Genomic DNA, 17816 nt, shown 5'->3' with positions numbered 1-17816 from the left:
GCAAATGCCTTTATGGTAATAAAGGGAACAGAATGAGGAGATTCTGATGTTAGAACCATCCCTGTTGCTAGAAAAATAACTGTCCTGTGGGTAAGTGTAAGAAACCCAAGTCAAGAGTGCCATTATCCTTTATAAAGGATTATTGTTCTGCCCTAGCTGTAAACAACTGTAAGAAATTGAAGCATTTTATAGGTATTTCTGTAGCAGAAGTAAAATGAGCTATCCTAACCCTACTGAAAGATACTTAAGTTGGCTCTCATTTCAGTTATTTTTTAAATAGTTTTGGAACAGATGATTGCTGTATATTTATTAAAATGGAGATGATCTGAATATTTTTCATGGATACATGTATCATTTTTAGTATTCATATGAAATAATTTTGTTTTAACCAAATTTCAGCATTGTCTGAAAGATTTGTTTTGTTTTGTTTTTTCCCTAGGTTGCATGCAAGGCATGATTCCATACCTCCCTGAGCTCATTCCTCACCTTATTCAGTGCCTCTCTGATAAAAAGGCTCTTGTGCGTTCCATAACGTGCTGGACTCTTAGCCGCTATGCACACTGGGTAGTCAGCCAGCCCCCAGATACGTACCTGAAGCCATTAATGACAGAATTGTTAAAGCGTATCCTGGATAGCAACAAGAGAGTACAAGAAGCTGCCTGCAGGTGAGACAGACTCGTAACAAAATGTTCATTATAGGAGGGGGGTGTGGGAGGAGGGAGGAATTTTCAACCTTGTGATGGAATATTGGTATTAAACCATTAATGGGGTTTTGTTTTTTGTAGCTTTCACCTGATGGTTTTGTACATCCAAATGTGACTCTTACCTAGACATCCATCTTTGTTACTTCTTCAGTTCTTTTTTTTTTTCTCAGTGGCTATAACATTAGAATTATAACTGTCTTTCACTGTAATTCATACAGACATCTGGAGAGGGCAATGGCAAGGGTCCTACTCTTGAGCAGGTTGATTTTATTAGTCTACAGGTTAACTACCATAACTACACAGAAAGCCCTACGGTGACCTGTCATCTGCCACATGGTGAATCAACTCCAGTAGCCACTCTGTCACTTGCATTTGCTTCCTCTCTTTTTATATTATACTTAGTTAATATAAACTTAGTTAGCAGTTAGTTTCATTACTACCAATATTTCAGTTTTCTGGAACAAACTTTTATGTTCTAAAAAGACCTGCCACTTAGGTTTATAGTTATTAATTTTTCAAATAGAAATTGCTTTTACCATTGACTTTGTTAATAGGAAGAAATCGCTGTTAAAAAAAAGGAAAGTAATTTAAGTGGAGTTGGACTTTACCAGATCTGAAGCAAAAATATCTAGAAGAGTTCCAGTTCATAATGAGATGAAAGAAAGTTAAACAAGGGGACTTTGGTGATAAATAGCACTAAATTTTTTTTTTAGTGAGGGTAGGATACAGATTGGTTTTATATAGATTATTCACCCAGCAATTTTTTTTTTCAGTTTTCTACTAATTGTTAGGCATACACTAAATGCTGGGCTTAACAATCTCTGCTGTCTTGAAATTTACAGGCTAATAAGGTATAGTAGACAATTATAATTTATGGAAAGTGCTGTTAAGGAACTAGATACATAGTTCAGTGTTAATGAACAGGACTTTAACAAATAGCTTAAGCCTGTCATTTTAAGAAATTCCTTTCTGGGTAGAAAAGAAGAAAATAAAACTTAATTTTACAAATGAAGAGCCACATACACCTTAAAATCAAGACAAATTTAGGTTTAAGTTGAGGTAATTGTACTGAGTCTCTGGAGTTGTTTTCCTTTCTTGTACATTTGTCTTTAAAAAGTAAGCCAAAAATAAATTTATAATAACATGCACTGTGCATTTTAATGTATAGTGTAGGGCTTAGGGTGTTTTGAACTTTACCGAGGAATAATTGACAGATAAAATTGCATGGGTTTTTGTTTTTTTTTTTTTTTAATGTTTCTTTTTTTGGTGGAGGTGCTGGGATTAAACCCAAGACCTTGTGTATGCTAAGCATGCACTGTACCACTGAGCTATACCCATCTCCCCCAATTACATGTATTTAAAATGTATAAAATAAAATAATGATTTGATATACATAAGCATTATAGAGCATTTACATTTACCAAGATCAAGATAATTAACATATCCGTCATCTCACATAATTAACATAGGAAACAGGTTTTTTTTGAGAATGCTTAAGATCTTCTCTCAGCAATTTTCAAGTATACAGTGCCATATTTTTCACTATAGTTACCGTGCTGTACACTGGATCCTTAGAATTTATTCTTTTATATTCTTCAATTATAAATTGAAAATTTGTGTCCTTTGACCTCCAGCACCTCATTTCCTTCTCCCACTAAAAGAAACATTTGAGAGATTGTGATACTACTGTTCTCATATATCTCAAACACACTAAGTGTTAAAAATGTTTCTATCTTTTTGTGACTCTTGGTATACATATGAAGGTTAAAGTGTGAAAGGAAGAGTTAAACAGTTTTTATTCTGATTTCATTAATGTGGAACATCATTCGAATGTAAACTCCCTAAGAATAGGGACGTTGTTTTGTTCATTGCCATATTCCCAGCACTGAGCGACTAAATAAATAGTAAATAAACAAATAAACTTGTTGAATGAACCAACAGTATTTTAGTTTTAGATTTACCATTGTCGTTAAGCTAATGCCCAAGAGTGATGGCCTCTTTGAAAGAAGTGATAAGGAATGAGAAAAATAATAATAACAAGTGTCTGGTGTGGTATGGTAAGGAGATGGGTGTGTAAAGTGTAAATAGACGCTGTATAAACTGTTAACTTAGTTTCCTGTCTCTATTGTAAACTATTCCTTTTCTACAATACTAATCTTTTTTTTTTTTAATTATAGTGCCTTTGCTACCCTAGAAGAGGAGGCTTGTACAGAACTTGTTCCTTACCTTGCTTATATACTTGATACGTTGGTCTTCGCATTTAGTAAATACCAGCATAAGAACCTGCTCATTCTTTATGATGCCATAGGAACATTAGCAGATTCAGTAGGACATCATTTAAACAAACCTGTAAGTGTTTGTGATGAATTATTACGAAAAAATTATATATTATATAGCATAGTTACAGTAAATATATTAACAAATACATAAATTAAAATGTTTTGGGAGTGTTTGCTGCTTTAGGAAGGTAGATCTGAAAAAAAACAGCAAATGTATTTACATTTTAAATAGTACTTTAAAAAATAAATACGTGTTTGGTGTGGAAATTATAGCAACATCTCCCATAAATGCACCAACACTTTTTAGAGTGATTAAAGGAAAGGGGATAAAGGATTTCAACTTTTACTTAAACTTTTGTATCTACCACATCATAAACACTATAGCTTAAGAGTACCACATCGAAACATCTTTGTTTTCTCATTGGAACTTAACAAGTATGGGAAATACCAAAACAATTAAAAATTAGGGTAATAGGGTAACAGTTTAAAATGTTAAATAGTGGTTCAGAGTATGGCTAGGGATCCAAACTCTGTCTCTAGTAGTGCTAAGAATAGAAGAGGAGGGTGGAATTTGGCTTGTTTAAATATGATTTAAATAATGTTAAAATTTTAATACAGCTAGAAATTCCCTGTTGAAGAATAATTTCATGTTTATGATTACTGTATGAGAAGTCTTAAGAATGTGTTTATAAGTTAAACTTGGTGCAGGACACTTTGTGGGTTTGCTTTCATGTTGATTGGTTTACTTTTGTTTGGGGGCATTCCTAATGTCTTAGATTAGACCCTTTAGAATCTGTGCTCCTTGTTTATATGATTATTATGTTTGTTTATTTGGTTGCATGGGTTCTTCAGTCTAAGGACATTTAAATGATTATGAATCTTTTTCTACTGTTGTTTTTAATACCTTTATTAACTGTCATTTATAATTTGCTGTAGAGCAGGAGCCATGTTAACATGTCACAAGCCCCAGGACTAAAAATTCAATCACTAGAGATAAAACTTAAACAGATCATTCCTGATTATGATCAAGTAATTTTTATGTAATGGCATATTTGATGTGTACCACTACATCAAATTTGATGTATACAAATACAGCTTATTTCAAAAATGGTATAAGGTGATTTAAAATAGAACAAGTTCCCAAAAAAAAGAACAAGGTCATATAAATTAAAAACAGGCAAAAAAATTTCTAAAGGTGCTAATTAGAACAAAGAATGAGTCTTAAAATTCATTCTGTAATGATTTTACACAATTACTCTAAATGGAGTTTAATTTTCATGAGCTCAAAATGGGCTTGTTAACATAGGAGAGTGGAGCTTTATGTGTTTTTCATCATTGTAATTAGGAATATATTCAGATGCTAATGCCACCACTGATCCAGAAATGGAACATGTTAAAGGATGAAGATAAAGATCTCTTCCCTTTACTTGAGGTATGCTAAACTGGTAATATGCAGTTAATCTGTTTTATCAAAATAATTACATGTCCAAGTCTAAAACAGGTATATGTGATGATAAGTGTTAATTAATTTGCATTCTGAGCCATTTCTGTTTAAAAGCAGAATAAATGTGTAACTTTGAATCACTTTAATTATGGTGCATCTATACTAAGAAGTACTGTGAAATAGAAAGTGTAATGGATGTGTTAATGCTTTTTTTTTTTAAGTAGACAGGATTGTATTGTATTTTCTAACCTGCTCTACTTAATTGATAATAAATTATCTTGGAGATCTTTCCATATCAACATATATATGTTCATCTCTGTTTTGACTATATGTCTTTGTATACACGTATAGCCAAGCCATAATGTTTAATAGTTTAAATTCTTTTATATATTATCTATTATATATACACACATACACTCATATATGTGAAGCAGCATTAGGACTTTGATGAGAGAAACTCCACTTTATACCTTTCTGTCTAATTTGAAGTTTTGTTTTCATGTGTAATTACTTTTTTAAAACAAAACAAAAATTATATGCCATTCAGATAACTGAAATACATTCTTAAATGTGGTAACTTAAACCTAGATGAATTGAAATTGGTAGAACCAATTCAGTCATTTCAGGGGTCACCATTTCTGCCATGGATTGTCCCTAACCAGAGAAGTAAAAACTTATGTGACCAAGAGCAATGGCTAATTCTGGGCCCAACAAAACAAGAAGAATTATAATGGCTAGATTTATTTACTTCCATGCAGGGGCTCAGAATGTGCCCAGTAAACTCCACCCACATCATTGACCAGCATGGGATGATAAATATATCTCATACATTTGAGAAAAAAATAGGAGTACATAATACTTAAGATCTGTTCCTGGAGGATGCACATTTTTTTTTTCCGAGGAAACCTCCCCTGACCACCTAGTAAACTTAACAGCAATGAATGGCATCCAAAGAGAGTTTGGAAAAAATAAACCTGCTGTATACTATAGAGTAGTAGGACAGGCTCACAGATGACCAGGGTCTTATTGAGTACACTTTCAAGTGTTTATTATAATCTTAGGTGTACCCAGAAATTTTACACATCTACTTTATCCTTTCTAGTGCCTATCATCAGTTGCCACAGCTCTGCAGTCTGGCTTCCTTCCGTACTGTGAACCTGTGTATCAGCGTTGTGTAAACCTAGTACAGAAGACTCTTGCACAAGCCATGGTATTTAAAAAACTTTTGTTTCTCCCTTCTTGTCATCATAAACATTTTTCTAAGGATAGGCATAATGTACACAAACTTTTTCAATAATTGATTCAAAGTTTTCAAAAAAAATTGTGTCTAATTTCAGCTGAACAATGCTCAACCAGATCAATACGAGGCTCCAGATAAAGATTTTATGATAGTGGCTCTTGACTTACTCAGTGGCCTGGCTGAAGGTCTTGGAGGCAACATTGAACAGCTAGTAGCCCGAAGTAACATTCTAACACTAATGTATCAGTGCATGCAGGTGAGACTTATTAAATTAAAATGAATTGAAACCTACCTCTTTGTGTCACATTGGCATTAATTTCTTCTTCTTTTCTTGTAGGATAAAATGCCAGAAGTACGACAGAGTTCCTTCGCCCTGTTAGGTGACCTGACAAAAGCTTGCTTTCAGCATGTTAAGCCTTGTATAGGTATGAATATTTTCTACTGCTGTGATGATTTTTAACATTTTTCATCAACTATAGTTTGTATTATTAAAGTTCATGAAATCCCAACACTTACAAACGTACATTTCACTGCATAAAGCTGCTCTGACTGAAGCAGGCAGGACGGGAACCCCTGTTCCTTGTTTTCTTGAATTCACCATCACTTTAGCAGCTCAGTAGGCATTCATATGACTGGAAAAAAGTTGGATAAGTATTACTTTAAAGAACATGCCCATCTCTGAATCCTTGGTCCTGTATGCTGGTTCATGGATACTCTGAATAGCCTCTCTTTTTTGTAGAGGTACCCAGAAATAGTCTCTCATTATAAACCAGCATACTTTTTAAGATATCATAGGAAAGTTTGAACAGTTTACCTAAAAGTAAATGATGATTTGTTTTTGTTTTAATAGCATAACATTTGTTTTATTTAGTCTTTTGTGTAGATAATAAGGGATTTCTTGAATAATGTAACCAGAATTGGCATCACACCCATGGATTAAATGGGGTTTTGGTTATTTTTCCTTCATTTCTGTGTCCCATCATTTTGGATGTTAGTAGTTTATAATCCATGATTTACTTAACCCTGGTTTAAAGCAATGACCTGAATGCTTTTTTCATATGATACAGTGTGCTTTTGGGTCCCACCCCCTCAGTTTTATTAAGATATAACTGACATATGACATTGTGTGAGTGTAAGGGGTGCAACATAATGATTTGATACATTTATATATTGAGAAATGATTACCACAGTGTTTAGTTAACATCCATCACCTCACATAGTTATGAAAATTTTTTATCTTGTGATGAGAACTTTTAAGATCTCTCTTAGCAACTTTCAAATATATAATACAGTATTAACTACAGTCATAATGTAATACATTACATCCCCTAGAACTTACTTATTTTAGAACTTGAAGTTTGTGCTTGATCACCTTGACCCAATTCCCAGTTGTGCTTTAGAATAATAACTATCTTTCTGAATTTTGACTAATAATGTTAGTTTAAGCCTAATCACTCTAAATGAAATTATAATAAATTCTTGTTTTGTGGAAACCTTGTTCTACAAATATTTCCCCCTAATTTTAGTTTTTATGTGTTTAAACTTGTGTGAAAGGATTTTTTTTTTAGTTTTATGACTTTATAGATCGTGTACCTTCTTCAGGAGGTACGCAGTGTCTAGTTGTCTTTCCCATTTTATGTTATCAACTATGATGATTATTTTCTAGGTTAGTGTTTCTCAATCAAGGGCAATTTGGCAATGTCTGGAGACATTTGAACACCGGATGTGTTACTGATATCTGGTGGGTAGAGGCAAAGAATGTTGCGAGGCATCCTACAATGCCGGAGACAGTCCCCCCATAACAGAATAATCTGACCCAGGCTATCAGTATTGCTGAGCTTGAGAAACTCTGAGATCCTTTAATTTATTAGGGGTTTAAACAGTGATTCTAATTCTTCACTTAATAGTGAGAATCCATATATAGAGACATTTTCCATATCAATCTGTTATTGCCCTGAAGTACAAGTCATATAGGAGAGGCAGGATAGTTACTTGACCATTTACCGGTTTTTAAAATAATGAATTGATTCCCAGCATCTTCCACAGGTATCTGTCTATATTGCGTTTGAAAGTTTAGTTTTTGTTTGTATTTATTTTTTGAGTGTCACTATGAACTCTTGATGCTCAAATTGTCCTCCTGCCAGCAGTGGGAACTTTATCAAGTTGAGTCCTGAGTCTTTTCTGGTATGACAGAATAGTCCAGGCTTGTGTTATACCTTTCCTGCCCTTAGCCTGCAATGAGACATTTTTCTGAGAGCCGTCATTTCTTTTAAGTGAAAATGATATGTGGAGACCACTAGGATAAACTGTAAAAGCCAAAATTGTTGATTTAAAAAATTGTGTGTTAAAGACTAGCTTTGAAGAAAGTTCTATTGTATCATGTTTTCCTTTTATTTTGAATGTTCTCAGTCTGATGACAAAAGAGATTACTTGACCAGCTCTTTTTAATGATACTTAAAATAAAACCAAAATTTAGGTTTCCTCATCTACATCACATGAAAGTTCAGTGGTCAGAGATTGCCTCCTTTGGTTCCTTAAGATAATTATTTCCAACACCTTTAAAAAAAAAAACGCTATTTCTTGCCTAGATTTCAGTTTCTATCTAGTGGATTTCCTTTTAAGCACAATAAATTGCTATTGAGAAGTTTACTACATAGTTTTTAAAAAAATTTTTTTTCTAGCTGATTTCATGCCAATATTGGGAACCAACCTAAATCCAGAGTTCATTTCAGTCTGCAATAATGCCACATGGGCAATTGGAGAGATCTCCATTCAAATGGGTAAGATTTTTTTCCCCCTTTTAAAAGTATAAATTTTTAGATGATTTAATATTTTTGTAATTGCCTTTTTTAATGAGCTTTATGTATATAAATATATAACATCATAGTTAATAAAGGGAGCAAAATATTTTACGTTGATATTTTAACATTCCGATTTTTTGTTTGTTTTCTCTTTTGGTAATGATCTAGGTATAGAGATGCAGCCTTATATTCCTATGGTGTTGCACCAGCTTGTAGAAATCATTAACAGACCCAACACACCAAAGACGTTGTTAGAGAATACAGGTACCATATGACTGAACTGTTACGGTGAAAAGAAAATTTATTTGCCTTGTAATTTTAAGTCAAGATGCGTAGAGAAACCAAAGCAAAGCTAGCTTTAGAAACCCAGCTTATTAACAGCTATTTTGGATTCTCATTAATGAGTTATACTGTTTTAGCTTCATTACGTAGCCAGTTTAAAGAAACTTTAAAAAAAAAAAAAACACTTTCTCCCCTATTAACAGTATTTTAATACTCCCTGAAATTGACCCAGCTATAAAATAACTGCTGAACAATATGAATTTTACTTTTACATTAATTAAGAGAGTAACTCATAGCTGGGGAGTAATGATTTTTTTTTTTCCAATCTGTAAAAATATGGCCGAAAATCGATTACACTGTAGTGGCTAGTTTGTTAACAATGGCATATGTATTTTGTATTTCATTGTATATTTTTCTTCAAATTGAGAACTTAAGCAGTATCTTGTGGGATTTTTATTCAGGAAGCTTGTTTCTCTTTTGCATTTATAGAGAGCATGTTTGTATTAAAGAATACCTTCCATACTATAGAACACATTTCAGGGAGATTTCTTTCTACCCTCCCTGATTTTTGCTAATAATGATTTCAAAATATAAATTTTGTTTTTGATCAGATATGTCTTTTTCTGTATATGCGAAGATAATTCCAGTAATACGTTCATAGTCAATGAATGCCTCACCAAAATACTGGACAAAGATTCAAATGAGGTTTTCTAAGTAAAAATTTATTTTCAAAGGCATTTTAATTTTACATTTTTAATTATAGAAAGTGTTATATCCTAATGTGATTTAAATTGGTATGTTTATTGGTATGGAAGGATATCTTTTAATTATGAAACAGTTATATGGCTGTTTGGCTGTATGGGTACTGTTTATATCATAAAATGAATTAGATTTTCTTGCTGAAAAGCACAAAAATCTATGTATAGGATGGTTATGAAATTTTGTCAGGTTTTTTTTTTCTGTTTAGAATGCAGTACCTATACATGACATTCAGATTTGGAACACTTGCCATTATAAAATTACTGTTGAACCTTAAGAAACTTCCTATTTATTTTTAAATGTGAATGCATAACTGCAAATAAATGTTGAGTGTAATGTGTATTAAAGTTTCTTGTGGGATATCAGTTGAATTTATTACAGTTCCTTGAACAAATTGGCTTTATTTATAAGATTATATTCGTAGTATGATTCTACCCTAAATAAAGCAAAAGGTGGTTGATAATGCCTTTCAAGTTGTTGAATTGAATTGATTGAGAAACATACTTGGGATTCACTGGATTTTTCTTGTCACAAGTGGCTGCAGAAAATGTTTCTCTTATTCCTTACCCAAAAGAGTTGGGCAGATTATTATTAAAATAAAATTAGTGTCAATGACTAATAATCCATAGATTTTAGCAACTTAATTACCATTACCTTATTATTTCATAAAGCCAATTCCTTAGTGTATGCAGTTATTTGCTTTTTTTTCTAATTAGTATATCCTACACTGAACTTTTTCAATGGACCATCATCTGCTTTATCGCATGTTTCATTGGATTGTTCATACTTGCCTGTTTAATGAGAATGTTGCATAGTTTGTGTCTTTTGAACATAGGTTTTCTTTCTCTTGCTTCATATGAATCTGCTGGATTTTAGTATTATCTGTGTAGTTTGCTTCAAGTAATCCTTAAACATTTTTCTTTACCCCCACCCTTTTTTTATGAAAGGTTAACCTGTAAGTTTTTGAGAGAACACCATTAAAGCACCTCATGGTTTGTTTTCTGTTTGTATTTTTTTTCCCGTTGTGTATAAATGTATTTATATGTATGTACCTTTGAATTGCAGAATGCAGTTCTGAGTGGCACTTGTTTTAGCTCTTTGTAAGTTTAAGGATTTTGATGGTAAATATATGTTTGATTAATTCCCACTTCAAATTTTTAAAACATAAAATATTAGCATGTAATCAGTATGTTTTATGATCTATTATCTATGGTGTGCTGTGCCTTTTAAGCAAGGACAGACTATTTGTTGCTTTGGTCCACATAATCACATCTCATTACAGTGGACTGTAGATTTCCTTTATGTCAAATATGGTTTTAAATTAGTGGACTGTTTGAGTTATTATCATTATCATTGCCAGTAGAGGTTTTTTTCGAATGGGATTTGACATAGCACAGCAATTTTCCAATCCATTTATTCCGTATGTACAACACCTAAAATTTGATAGTTGATTTTGATATCAGGCGACAAATGGTCCACTGGCTTCTTTTGGAAATGTTAGCAAACAAAAATATATATACCAAAATTTGGATTAAATTCCTAAATAACTTTCAAAGAACGTAAATCACTTATAAAAAGAGATGAAAAGTGAGAAAGATTTTAACTGTTTAACTTCTGAGAAGTGTGTTTGAATAGACAATTCAGAAATGTAATCATTCACATTTACTAATGTTTCTTTGGGGGAAAACAGATTTCATTATTAAACTCTGAAATTTCAACTGGCTTTGAAGGAAGAATCTAAGTCCGTCTGTTTAATCGCTCATCTTTTTATTAAAAATGTTTTGACACTTGATTGAGCGAGATAAGCAGTTCATCATGGTTTTTGGTGTTCTCTCAATCTTTGAAGTTTTTTTAATTCCTTTTGTTTTTCTTTTTCCAAGAGTATGCCATATATGTTGCTGCCCCTTATTATAGGGGGTGGTAATAAACAGCACTGGTGAAATCTTATGTTTATTATCATACACAAATTCTGTTGGTTTCTGTTTCTGAGTTATTTGTTGTTTTTTCTTTATTTTTTCTCCTTCCCCCTCATTTGCTCATGTCTTGGTTGGCGTTTGGTGGTGTATAACCGTGATTGCGTTACCTTAGCAATAACAATTGGTCGTCTTGGTTACGTTTGTCCTCAAGAGGTGGCCCCCATGCTACAGCAGTTTATAAGACCCTGGTGTGTATTATTCAATCTTTTTTTTTAATTCATTTTTCTTCACTCTTTCTTTCTATTTCTATCTCACTTTTAGATATATTTTCAGTTGGTTACAAAAATCACAATCCTTAATCATTGCCAACCATGTGACTAATCTTGTCCTATCAGGTTTGTGAGGTTTTTCAGTAGCATCGTCATGTATATTTATTTTATGTTGTGGCTAACGACTAATTGATGCATGGGATAAGATTGTCACATGCTTGCTGTGTTAAAAAAGCTTGATTATACATAAAAAGCATTTAAATATCCACCAGTAAAATAAAGATGCATGCAAATTCTATAAATTGAGGTTTTTGCATTATGTTTCTTTTTAGAATTAATTTGAAAACTTGGATTGCATTAAGAAATACATGTTTAAATTTGTTATGTATAAAAATCTTATTTGCTTGTTAATGTAAAAGTTAAACATCTACACCATAAGCTGTATATTAATAGTTTCTATTGTGGCAGTATATCCTATGTTCTGCTGCTTTCAATTGACAATCTTTCAATTCAAGTCATTTTTTTTAGTAGTGTTTAATGGAATACAAGTCATAATACAGTTTTTTAAATTGTTAATTTATTCTTGGCTCAAGCTCATTGATTTAAATGGGAGATTAAAATCAATTATTATTACTTAGATGCAGTCTATTAGTAAGAATTGTGAATTTCATGATTTCTACTATGTTGAGATTAAATGGGCCCAGCATAATACAGGAAGTGTGAGAAACTTAAGCTTTATGAAAATTCTTTGAATATAAACATTATCTCTACTCTGGTGCTTATTCCATTAAATACTGTCCATTAGTATTGTAGTTGAACGTGCTTCTTACTTAAATGCTAAACTCAATTCTATGATTTAATAGGTGCACCTCTCTGAGAAACATAAGGGACAATGAGGAAAAGGATTCAGCATTTCGTGGGATTTGTACCATGATCAGTGTGAATCCCAGTGGAGTAATCCAAGTAAGATGTTCATAAGGATTTAACTTTTAATATTCTGAATAATGAAACATCAATGGAGGAAATATTTTAGAACTATAATTATAAAAATATTCACTTAGGATACTAAAGCAAACTATGTTTCAAATGTTGTATATATCCTAATATCTAGAAATGATAATGCCTATTTTTTATTTCCTAAATCTTTTTTTCTTATATAATAATAGATTAGGAGAAAATTATATTCTTGACTTGAATTAAGTCATAGCTTCTTTCATCCATATTCAAATCTCATTTATTTACTTTGTAAATGTCTCCTATCCATGAATATCAATATACTGAGTTTGAGGATCTCTCCATTTAAGAGAGTGACCAATAGTAGATTATTCTGTCTGTAACTTAGAATCAAACTTAGATTAGAAACTCAGTAGTGTGAATAAAATAGAATATTGAATCAGCCGTTGAAACTGCTTTAACTTTGAGAGCTTATGATTTATTCATCTTTGTCTTGTTTTCTGTCCTAGTTCATATTATATTTAGACATCTTTGGCATTTAAAAAAAATTATTTGGCAGCAGTGTCAAACATGAATCTGATCAAACCTCTGGATCCAGCTGACATAAAACAAAGGAATGTGTTGATTGGCACCATGTGTATAAAACCAACAGAATGCAGGCTGTGGGGCTCTAGGTTAAATGCCCCAGGGTCCTCAAAAGATAAATTGTAAGGAAAAGAAAGTGTGGGAATGGTTTCAGGAAAACCTTTCACTTTCAAGAGATAGGTACTTTGAATATTTATTTAATTGAGACCTTTTGATATTTCCTATATTATGCAAACTCCTGTGCTGTATGTTAACTCAGGTTTAGAAACTGTGAATCACTGGCTTATAAAATTCAAGTTGAGGTAGGTGATAGGCATTGAAAACTTACCAATTGGCTCATTTTGGCTAATTTCGCATTTGTAAAACATTAATAACTTACTATTAAAACAAGCCAGTGCTATCTTAAAAGATGGTCCGTAGTAGCAAAATAACCTCCTAGCATTGAGTTTCTGGGATTTTTCCAATATTTAAGAATTTTGTGTCACCTTAAATATGTTTTGGAGGTATCTGATATGATGTACTGTATTAAGAAGGAGACTTTTCCTACAGGAATTTTTTTTTTCAATACATTTTTTTCCCCTTTTGAATTGACATTTAAGCATTGAAAGTAACGTGTGTTGCTCAGGAAATCACTACCAACTTAAGAGTTGGTAGAAATGCATCTCTTTGACAGGCCTGAAGCAGTTACTGCTGCTTAGGTTTCCACTATGAATGCAAGAAGAAAGTGTCCTCCCACTTTCTGTTGGATTATAGCAGCCCAGATTGAATGGGGGATTGCAGGGAGAATTTTTTTTTTTTTTTTTTTTTGCAATTCATAAGTAACTTTGTGAACAGTAAAAGCCTGCTTTACCCCAAGTAAGAATTTGAGTTTACAAGAAAAGTATTGGGAAATATTTCCCTACACTGTTGACTTCCAATTGATTCTACTTTTAAAAGCATAAAGGTTCTGTCTAAGAAAATTAAAGACAAGCCAAAAAAAAAAAAAGAGTTAGTAGTAGTTTCTACTTTTTACATACTTTATTTGGATACAGTTAAAGAAATGTCTTAAGGTTTATTTTTGATGTTTAAATTTTTAGCATTGGACTTTGGTATTTGGAAGACATAAGGAATCTTATTTGAGTAAATCGTAAACTTTGGGCACAGGCATTTTATCTGTTTCAGTGTGTTTTAGCACATACTTTCATATTAGTAAATTTTGTGATTAGAGGTTCTCTGAATTTAATAGTGAGATTGAAGGTTGTCACAACATAAGCGATATATTGTATGTTGAACTGTTGCTTCAGTATGATAGTCAAGATTAGAAAATACTTAAATATTTCAAGCATATACCTATTGTCACCTTGTTCTTTTAGTCAGAATAACCTGTTTATTTTTAGGTAATGGTCTGAGCGTTGGGTGTTTCGGTTTTTCTTTTGAGTTGGGTTGAGCTAGGTGTTATTTGTAACTACATAATTTTTCTTCTAACTTATGAACATTTCATTTAAGTTTCTATCTAAAGATGGATCTTGAAATTTAGACATTAATTCCTAGTCTTTAAATCAAGGTTGTTTGGCATATACTTAAATAGCTTTAAATTATTTCTAGGGTAGTCAACTGTAAAATTACTGAATTTATGTAATTTTCTAAATGAAGGTTTTTTTTAAATTGGTGCTTATTTGGTGCTTTCAGCCCTTGCTGATGCTAAATGTTTTCTAGACTGGGGTTTTGTTTTGTAATGTGAAATGAAATACTAGAGGGCAGTAAGTTCCAATATAAACTGAATGAGTAGTGGTTCTTTGCTGGAGTAATAGAGACAACCATTAAGAAATCACATATAATTCTTTGTAGCTGATTAAAAAAAATTTTTTACCAAATATTCTGTTGATACATATTCATGTATCTTTTATTGTGTTTGACAAATATAATACCAACCTAAAATGTATTTCTTGCTTGTTACAGGATTTTATATTTTTTTGTGATGCTGTTGCATCATGGATTAATCCAAAAGATGATCTGAGAGACATGTTCTGTAAGGTAACTAAAAAGTCTTCATTATTCACATCTTGTGACTGTTACAGTCCTAGCTGGAAAGTTTAAATTATATTTCGTAGGAAACTTAGACTCTTCATCAGTATTGGTAGACTATATAACTTTTGTTCTTGGTAAAGAAGTTGAATTGATCTTTTCTTAAAGTACAGTAGAGCATGTACTTTAAAAATATTTTCTGAAGCACTATGACTGATTCATGTAGTCCCATTATCCCAATGCAAAATAGCATATATTTTGAAACACGACTGGCTAAGATTTGGAGTATAATATAATCTGTTGAACTAAGTAAATATAAGTGGTCACAACAGAGATTAAATCTGTGTGTTTTTTAGTGATGCCTTCTTTTGATTTGCTCCTGTCAGCACTCAACTATAACAAAATAAATAAAACGCTGTTACACATTTGAATTATTTAATATTAAAATTAGTGAACTATAGTTGCAACCATGAACCCAAAGCTTTGTATATTTTCAATTTGAATAAATTAAATATGGCATAAAAATTTCATCCCTTGGGTGAATTCTGTAATTTTTGCTTTGTTTTCCATTAGTAGTATGTTAGAGATTGCTTAGAATAGACCTGTTACTAGGACACTTGCTGAATTCTAAATTTCTCAAAGCAAAGTTTAGCATATTCTATGAGGTGCTTTTAGGCAAGACATGGAATGGTGTAGAATTCAACAAAGTTTGAGAATAACTACTTTAAAATGTGTTAAAATCAATAAGGTTTGATTTCAGAAGCTTTGCAGATACGAGAGTCTCTTTTGCTATTGATAAATTAATGATTTTTTTTTTTTACTCTTTGTAGATCCTTCATGGATTTAAAAATCAAGTTGGGGATGAAAATTGGAGGCGTTTCTCTGACCAGTTTCCGCTTCCCTTAAAAGAGCGTCTTGCAGCTTTTTATGGTGTTTAATCTCATACACTTAAGCTGCAGTCCCATAATTAGGGGTAAGTTGTTAAGAAATTTGGAATTTTTCAGCATAAAGAAACTTAGGACTTAAATATAAAATTACTGAATAGAATAGAAGCTATTTGTTCTCCACAGAAGTTAAGGTAAACAAGTCTCATGTTATATTGGACCTTAGAATTACTTACGTGAAGGCTAGAGACTTTAAGAGAACTAGCAAGCAAGATAAAATGCATGATTCCACTTTGAATCCTAGGGAGAAAGAAATCCAAGTTAATATGCTAGTTAGATTATCAGCATTTCTTCAGCTATTCCTTTTTTCAACTTCTGCCCTATAAAAAAGGTCACCAGCATTCACTGTGGCAGGTTAGAGATGATTTCGTTTTAAAGCATGAGTCTGTCATCTCTTAACATATCAAGGACTTTTCTATGTTGGGAGCTTTAGAGAAAACCAGGTTGAATTAGAACTAGATTTGGGCTTAGTAAATATGAGTTTATTATTTATTCATCACATTTCATTGAGCACACCTACCTTGTACCCAGCACTGTGTTTTAAAATCATCAGTGGGAGATTCTGTTTTGATTTGGGGTGGTAGTGGAATAAGTCCACTTGGACTCTTGTTCCAGTTTTTCTGACTTGTTGGTCAAACTAACAATTCTGGTCTCTTAGCCTTAGTTTAGTTCCGTGGTTATTATGAGGATTGAATACTAAGCTGTATGTGATGCCAGAACTTAGTATGTTGCCTTAGACCCTTAAGTTGGCTGAATAAATGTTAGGAATATGGGTTTGTATAGTCATCCAGAACTTTAGCTTTTGAATGTGAGCTGAGACCTGTTCAACTGGAGAGCCAGAGAGTGTACTCAGTGTGTGTCCAGAAGACATAACGCTTATTTGAATGGCCTTTTATGTTGGAGTTTTTGTTTGCATACTTGTTTGTTTACTCTGAACTAGATTTTAAACTTGGAAAGATTGCAACATCTAAATTGACTAATCTCAGAGGGTAGTAGAAACGGATTTTGCAGCCTCTGGAATGTCTCAGACCCCTTTGTGTACGTTGTCCCATGGTGATCTTGAGCCCGTATTTGTGTCTTGTGGGTTTAGTATTTTAGAAAAGTGCTTGATTCACATGAGAATTGACTTTTGGCTTCAAGGGCTGAAAGATTAAAACTGGACTAGCATTGAAAATGTCTTTATCAGAAAAATCAAGAGGCCTGGGGTTTAGGAAATGACTTGAGTGAAATAAGGTTGGAAGAATTGTTATTAGAAACATCAAGAAAACAGGGGTTAAAATTTACTTTTTGGTATTTGCTGAATATAGTGACCTTGGTGCAGTGTGAACACTGTTAATACTTCCTAAACCAAAACATCAGACAAAACAACCAAAACTGTCATGCTTTTTTTTTTTTTGGCTTAATATTGGGGGGAAAGAATAATATTTTAATTCTCACTAAGGAAAGTGATTGTCCTAAATAAAGTGCTACTTAATTTTGAAGGTAGTAGGGCAACTTGTTGTGTAAGAAATAACCAGCTCCCATTGGAACCCATTGTGCAGAAGGGGATAAAGAATTAGATTGATGGCATCTTACGAAGTGTATTTCATCTGTGTAATGTGCTACACACCTCTCTATGCATGTCCCCAGCTTGGA

The 17816-nt window shown here is 32.5% G+C and overlaps 1 protein-coding gene, 1 long non-coding RNA gene and 1 other non-coding gene across 6 annotated transcripts in view; 2 read left to right on the top strand and 1 right to left on the bottom strand.

Moving 5' to 3' along the window:
- TNPO1 (transportin 1) overlaps positions 1–17816 on the top strand; it is an 85802-nt gene that overhangs the window by 62098 nt on the left and 5888 nt on the right. For all 3 annotated transcript variants that reach the window (XM_072958536.1, XM_006197568.4, XM_006197567.4), the window contains exons 13-24: positions 440–665; positions 2882–3053; positions 4329–4415; positions 5530–5637; positions 5765–5923; positions 6005–6092; positions 8349–8447; positions 8637–8732; positions 11598–11673; positions 12558–12657; positions 15172–15246; positions 16068–16210. In XM_072958536.1, coding sequence (XP_072814637.1) covers positions 440–665; positions 2882–3053; positions 4329–4415; positions 5530–5637; positions 5765–5923; positions 6005–6092; positions 8349–8447; positions 8637–8732; positions 11598–11673; positions 12558–12657; positions 15172–15246; positions 16068–16175 — 1394 coding nt within the window. In that variant the 3' untranslated portion in view covers positions 16176–16210. The remainder of the gene's footprint in view (positions 1–439; positions 666–2881; positions 3054–4328; positions 4416–5529; positions 5638–5764; positions 5924–6004; positions 6093–8348; positions 8448–8636; positions 8733–11597; positions 11674–12557; positions 12658–15171; positions 15247–16067; positions 16211–17816) is intronic.
- Positions 507–17803, bottom strand: LOC140695654 (uncharacterized). Of its 2 annotated transcripts, XR_012071391.1 has the most exons (5): positions 16358–17803; positions 6192–6299; positions 2931–3051; positions 2257–2358; positions 524–591 (listed from the first exon to the last, which is right to left on the bottom strand). It is a non-coding gene; the product is annotated as an uncharacterized lncRNA (long non-coding RNA). The 2 variants fall into 2 exon arrangements; XR_012071390.1 differs by lacking the exon at positions 2257–2358 and having other exon boundaries at positions 507–591.
- On the top strand, positions 13890–14015 carry LOC116280127 (small nucleolar RNA SNORA31). The gene has a single exon (XR_004189460.1). It is a non-coding gene; the product is annotated as a small nucleolar RNA SNORA31 (small nucleolar RNA).

This window comes from Vicugna pacos, chromosome 3 (genome assembly GCF_048564905.1).
Source record: "Vicugna pacos chromosome 3, VicPac4, whole genome shotgun sequence".
Taxonomy (NCBI): domain Eukaryota; kingdom Metazoa; phylum Chordata; class Mammalia; order Artiodactyla; family Camelidae; genus Vicugna; species Vicugna pacos.
This window is presented reverse-complemented; position numbering and strand designations above follow the sequence as displayed.